The sequence below is a fragment of the Trachurus japonicus genome, chromosome 12 (genome assembly GCF_045865225.1).
Source record: "Trachurus japonicus isolate A0001 chromosome 12, Traja_1.0".
In the NCBI taxonomy this organism is placed as follows: Eukaryota; Metazoa; Chordata; class Actinopteri; order Carangiformes; family Carangidae; genus Trachurus; species Trachurus japonicus.
Window position 1 is genome coordinate 27,029,621 of NC_140918.1, and position 6,910 is coordinate 27,036,530.

The 6,910-nt window shown below is 43.5% G+C and overlaps 1 protein-coding gene across 8 annotated transcripts in view; it reads left to right on the top strand.

Annotated features, from left to right (window-relative positions):
- The window catches only part of nrg1 (neuregulin 1), a 36,370-nt gene extending 30,798 nt beyond the window's left edge, over positions 1-5,572 (top strand). For 6 of the 8 annotated variants that reach the window (XM_085794026.1, XM_085794021.1, XM_085794023.1 and 3 more), the window contains one exon: positions 3,262-5,572. Coding sequence is in view for 5 of the 8 variants with exons in the window: in XM_085794021.1 (XP_085650147.1) it covers positions 3,262-3,802 (541 nt within the window). In the remaining 3 variants the exon portion in view is untranslated. The remainder of the gene's footprint in view (positions 1-3,261) is intronic. The other 2 variants (XM_085794027.1, XM_085794025.1) reach the window with 1 other exon arrangement.
- The last annotated feature ends 1,338 nt before the right edge of the window (positions 5,573-6,910 follow it).

Here is a 6,910-nt window from a genome sequence, read left to right on the forward strand (position 1 = left end):
TCTCTGCTCGTCTCTCAGCCTTGACCTGACCCCACTTATCTGCCTTAAACATCAAAATGAGCCTGTAGTCATTTCCCTGAGATATGACTGTAGAGAGGTGGACACACCCTCTTCCTGTCCCGTGTGCCTGTGCAGCTCAGACAATGAGGCAGTGAATGCAGCTTGGGGAGCAGTGAGTCTGTCCGGGGAGGAACGCCCCACCCTTCAAACCTCATGTTCATGCCCATATAAACAGCCACTGAGCTGGGTTGGATGTCGCACATCCTGTGGCAGACAGGTGTCAAATGTCCAAAGGGGCGCCTGAGACAGGCTGAGTTTTTTTATCCTGCTCAGTAATGTCATATTTACGTCATTAGTTGTGCAAATCAAAGATCACTAACATTTAACTTCAACAACAGCCAGGAAGCCAAAGTCTGAGAGAACTTATCTATAGAGACAATATAATATCGGACGAGGAGGGTGTATGAATGTGTTTGTTGCTTCAGCACCACGGACAGCGCCAGAGGGTCAGCCTCCTCCCTCCTCCACCACATCACCTACTGGAACATGAGCCTGACCACTGACTGTACTGTATCAGCGTCACTGAGCTCTGCTGCCACCACTGACATGTCTGTGAATACACTGGAAGAATGAAGCATCTGTAACAAATATACTAATATATAATCCCTCTCACCACATCTTCTCCGGGAGAAGATACAGAAGCATCAGCTGCAAAACGAATAGCTACTTTCCACAGGCTGTAAGACTCATAAATGAACTGTCCTCCCTCATATACACCATTGGCAGCTATAGGCATCTGTCAAGAAACCTGTAGTGAAGTGATGCACTGAGAGAATGGATTTTATTTTTACTTCTATAGTCTCTTATGATGTTCATGCTTATATTTATTATGATATTTATTACCGGTATTCTGATTTGATTTGATTTTTCGATGGTGTTTCACTGATTGACAAAAAAGAACATTTCTTCCTCTTGTATATGGAAATGCACAACGAAAACGAATATGATGAAACAAATTATGACAAAAACATCTAATAACAAATAATGCAAACTAGTCTTTCTCCTGCAGCAGACTGTTTGGGTACAATGGTGTCAGTATGAACTACATCATCACATGATGCTGTAGTTGTAACTTCAATTGTTGCTGCCTCTGCTGCTGATTAAATCAATACAGCTTCAAAGTGACATTGGTTTCTATTAGCCATGTGTGCACAATATCCACTCAGTGGGAACTCTGGAGGTGATGGTACACCAGGAGGACACACACCCTCCAATCAGTCTGTCGCACTGCACTGGCCTCAGTAGAAGTGAATATGAACCAGAGTGTGTAAAATGTGACTGTATAACAGTGTGGTTGTTGATGTTGGTAAGATACCGGTGGATTTATTGTGCTCTTGGCTGCTGCAACAGAAAGTACATTTAAAGTGACAGTATGCAAGTTTATTTTATTGTATCTTAACAGCACTGAGATCAGGGTCAGACGGCCGCTGGCCTCCGTCTGTGGGTTTGTTATGATGGAGCTATAGTATACTGTGCATATGTGCTACTATATAATGCACATGATGAATGAATCACATAGAGCAGACATGATGACTCAGCGGTTAGTGTGGGCACCTGAGCCAGCTGAGGGCCTCCCTGTGTGGGGATGCTGCTGCTGCTGCTGGTTCCTTCTTGGATTTATAGCCGTACCTTCAAGAGTTTAATCAAGGGGAGACTGTGAGAACTGAGATGAGTTTATAACCTTTATTTATTCTCGAAGACCATCGAGGAACATCCTCATTTACAATGGTGTCGAGAGAACAACAAACATATCAAAGAAGAACAAGAGTTTACACAAAAGAAAATATTAGAAAACATGTAAGAACAGTGAACACAGTCCAACAATCATTACCAAGTACAATTAAAACAATTACGATCCAGTGAAACCAGGTTTGAGACGAGGATTTTGAACTGCTGTACTGATGGGAGAGATTCCAACTTTAAGATTTTCTGCAGATTGTTCCATGTGTGAGGTGCATTGTGGGAGAAGGACATTTTAACCCAGCTCAGTTCTGACAAATGGAATATGAAGCAACAACCAGTTCTGTGAGCGGGCACCAATGTTTTATGATTTCAGAATTAACAGAGATGATGAAAACCAATGACACCAATGCTGTTGTCTTCTTACTGTCAGAGATGGCCAGCTAACATTTCAATAAGGAGTGCAGTGATATATGAATCATTGGTTATGAATTGTAAGCCAGAGTGGTAAACAGCATCCAGTAGAATCAAACTTAAACTAGCAGCTCTTCCATAGCTGACATCTCCATAGTCTAAAACAGATTAAAAAATAGTGCCTCCACAATTCTTTTCCTGTGGTGAGCGAAGTATTGTTCTTAGTTTAGCAATGAGTGTGGTGATATGGTGTTTAAAGGGATAGTTCAACATCTTGGCAAATTGGCCCATTGCCATATCCTATAGTTTTAGGAGTAGGTTCGTTACCTTTAATTGTCGGTGCAAGCTGTTTTGAGAACGGGCGGAGCAGAGCCGCGAGCTGCTCAGAGCTACGCTACGGAGGCTAATGGGATTCCTTGGTTTCCCTCATCAAACTCATCAAATACACAATCCAAAACTCCAAAACGCTCTGGTGGACAAGTTGTGACCTGCACATTCACCACACTATGAGATAATAACGGCAATAATAACTGCAAAAGCAGTCTCTCTCGTAACAACTTGTCAATGAGAGAGATTCAGAGAAGTTGGATTGTGTATTTGATGAGTTTGATGAGGGAAACCAAGAACTTCCATGAGCCTATGAGCAGTTCGCGACTCTGCTCCACCGTTCTAAAAAGTTGAGTGGCTAATGAGTGACAGGAGGAATCGTTGAAGTCAACAAAGTCCTGGATGATCGTGGCGATCAGGCGAATGGTGTCATGAATAAGGTGAATGAATGAAGATGCTGCCAGCGTTGTGAGCCACGCTGAGCTGAAAACAAATCCCCTGATCTGTAGTGATGTAGTCGCAGAGTGGAGGTGATGGGTGTGTTTGTATCGGGCGTCTGACAGACTGACAACCTTTACGCTGCGATGGTTTTCTAAGCTTCCTGACCTTCAGCAGGATAATCAGGTTAGAGAGCGGGTGGATGACGTATGTCCACAGCCCTGCAGACAGTTTACATCCATCAAAGACGGTTTTTACAATATCTTAGGATGTGATCAATAAAGTCTTTATTTCAGCTGTGGTACTTAAAAAACTATGAATTGTTGAATCTGTCCGCTGCAGGTTGGTATCTTCTACGACCACCCCGACTCAGCTGTCTCCAGTGTCCCAGACCTTCCCTGTGACTCCGGTGTCCCCTCCATCAGAGATGTCGGCCCCCCTGTCCAGCCTGGCCATGTCCGTCCCCTCGGTGGCGTTGAGCCCCTCTGGGGAGGAGGAGCGCCCCCTGCTGCTGTCAAACAGGCGTCAACCACACAGCAAGTCCTCCAGCCGGGACGACCAGAAGAGGACCTCCGCCCACTACAACTACGGCCACGTGGCCCACAGCTTACCGCCCAGCCCACTGTTTACTAAAGAGGACACAAACTATACAGGTAACCACGACGACCACGTGTTCTCAGCATCACCTGAGCAGGTGATCCACACAAACAACAACATCGGTGACTGCAGCGCCAAGAGAGCGGCGGTCCCCAACGGTCACGCGCCGCATCACGAGGACAGCGCCGCGGCCCTGAAGCTCAGGACTGTGGACGGCGGCAGGACTAACCCAGCATCACCGGTCAGGTCGTCCAGCTCCGCCCACCGACATCCAGTTGCTGTGTAAAGTTAAAAAAAAAAAGAAAAAAGAAAAAAGGCAGAGTTCTTTACGTTGTGGAGAAGAAGAAATAATCACTATTAAACCTTTATTTTCTATAAATGATTTGCTGTGTAAAGACTTTTAAAGATAAATGAAAAATGAAACTTTTATTTTAGTGACGTAGTGAATAAAGAGTTTTATAAAAAATAAAAAAAAGAAGAAGAAGAAAAAAAAAAGTACATGTGTTCATGTGTTGTAGGAAAAGTGCCATACACTGGTATGTAGCAGCGTGCAGAGAAATATCAACGGTGCCTTTCTGTTTGGTCTGCTTAAAGGAACTGCAGCAGTGCATACTGGGCCGTATACTCACCGTCTTTATCCTCCAGTTAAACAATCCAAAATAACTCGCTGGCTGCACCACTCTGCAGGTGGAAGCGCTTCCCCCACTACCACCACCACCACCACCACCACCACCACCACCCAACACCACTGTTTTCAATAAGTCTTGTGCTTTCAAGGTGCATGCTCCGCCCCCTTTCACCTGGTTCCCTCTGAGAGCTGATTGTGGGTTGAACTTGAACATCTGGACTGATGTGTTCATTAGTCCAGAGGGGGGAGAAGATGATGTTTTTATTATAAACAGCGGACTACGACGCGACACATGACCTGGTCTCCTGATGCAGTCGGTGAAATCTTTATTGTTACTAACACTCTCAGTTATGAGCTTAACACAAGCGCCAGAGATTTTCTATTCTATCTGCATTTTGAAGTTTATAAGTTTGAATGTCAATGTGGACCTGCACTGGTCAGGCTCAATGCTGCAGAACTACATTTCCCATAATGCTTGAAAGTGTCTTTTGTAGAGAGTAAAGTTTCATTTGTGTCCGTGCTGGCAGGCGTCCACACACACTGACTCGGTTCAGGTGGTTGAAGACCAGCAGTTGTCATACATCACCAGTGTGTTACTGGTTTTGTGTGTGTGTGTGTATGTATGTGTGCGCGCTGAACTAAAGACTGATTCATTTGTTTGTGTAAAGACGTCATGTGCTGCTGACTTGTGCTTACTGGGATTAAAGAAACAGCTGAATATGAACCTGATGGTAACCTGCTTTAATTATTCCTTTATCTGTACAGGCAGTTGTTTTTGTCCTAACTGGACCTGTCACAGTTTCCAGAGACTGTATGTATGTACGCACTTATTTTTTCAACACCCACTTGCTTGTGTTCACGTGATCCGCCTCATTGTGTGTGTGATTTTGAAAACAGACTTGTCTACTAACATGAACAGAGTTTATAAAAACCTGCCAAAGACTGTCACCTCCTCCAGAATGAACAGATCTATGAAGAGTAAATAACCATTACTGGGCTCTGTAATCAGCCATAGTTTCTTATGTATGTATGTAGACTCAGCATATGATGACAAAGACCTGCTGCCCCATGAACAGTGTTTCAGTGGTGGCCATACTTCTGTATTTTATATTGACACTAAGATTATTTCTTATTTATTTGGGAAATCCCTGCTAATTACAGACATGGATTACTCTGACAGTATATGGTATACACATTTATATTTTAACAAACATGATTTAAAATGTCAGATATATGTAGCCATCTGTTCCACATGGTTATAGTGCTGAGTAGAAAAGAACAACTTTTAAGTGTCATATTTTGTCACTTGTATGCATAACTACCCACAATGCATTGCTTTTAGGTCTAGGAGTGTCTTCAGATGATGTAAATACACCATGAAAACCTTCAGCGCTGTTGTTTCTTATTAAACATTAAATCAGTTCTGTGCTTTGTGACTCACTGTCAGAATATTTCTCATCACGGTTTTATCACATCTCATCACGTGTCAAATACTGATGGTTACAGTAGCTCATTGACATCACATACCTACACCAGGGGGGGCTCCTCTCACTGATTACACTTGTTTACACAGTCAATCTGATCTCCAAACCAAATCAGGTGGATAACATTGCTTAACCAGTCGTCAAATATCAATCAACACCCAGGGGCGGACTGGCCATCTGTGGGATCTGGAGACCCTCAGAAAAGCCACTCGTGATCGTTTAGTTATGGTTGCAGAGGTTTATGGTTGAGCTCGTGTGCAATGTTTATCCCCTATTGATAAAAACCAGACGCGGCCTGTCTGGTAAGCCATCTTGGATATGCAACATGAAAAGGGTCGCACAGGATGAGATGCATATGTTGATGTAACATTACACCTACCGCTTCACATGGAAGAAACATAACGTTAATGGAAAATTAGGTGATACCACGAGTAATACTACAGCCATTGTAGTTTTCCCAAGATGGAAAACACACAGACACGAGAACACCACTGAACACAAACGTCCATAAATCTGATCTGAGACCAGAGAAGAAGAAGCTGCAGTCAACAGGAACAGGAAGACGATCATACTTTATTCACTCAAAACAGTGGTGTGCACGGGGGGGGGGGTCCTTTTGCCCCTGTCCTTCAAAAAGTCTGTGCACACCACTGACTCCTGTTGTATGTTTCTGACAGTAGTAACACATTTGACTCGACTCACTTGACTCTCACTTAGAAATAATAATTTTAAGTAAAAGGTTGAGGAGGATTAAATCAATTTATTTAAAGCAAAAGCTAATTCTCAGAGCACTTTTTTTTAATCTTCATCACTACTGGAATCCAACTAACACCACGCCAGGGTCTCATATTTTCCCCCATTAACCCCCCACATCGTCCACCCCCTCCCATTCCACCGTGTCAGAAACAACCCTCGACCAAAAGCAACCGAGCCCTCCCACCTCCTCTGAATCATCATATCATTGAGTCTGAATGATATGTGCCGGGTCCAGGCTGCAATACTGATATCAAGAATGCTCTTTCCCAGGAAAAGTCAGGGCCCTATGGAGTTCAGGCAGCTTTCTCAATCCCTGTGGTGACGGGTAACAGAAAAGTGATCAAACTGGTGAGAAATAAAAAGGGTTCAATTAAATCTACCAATCTAGTGAGTATAGCTTGTCAACCTCGAAACTCACCAGCGTCTCCTGTTATCTCCACAAGGTTAGCTCTACTTAATATCAGATCACTAGCCAACAAATCCTTGTTAGTAAATGACATCATTATGATCTATAATCTAGACTTCT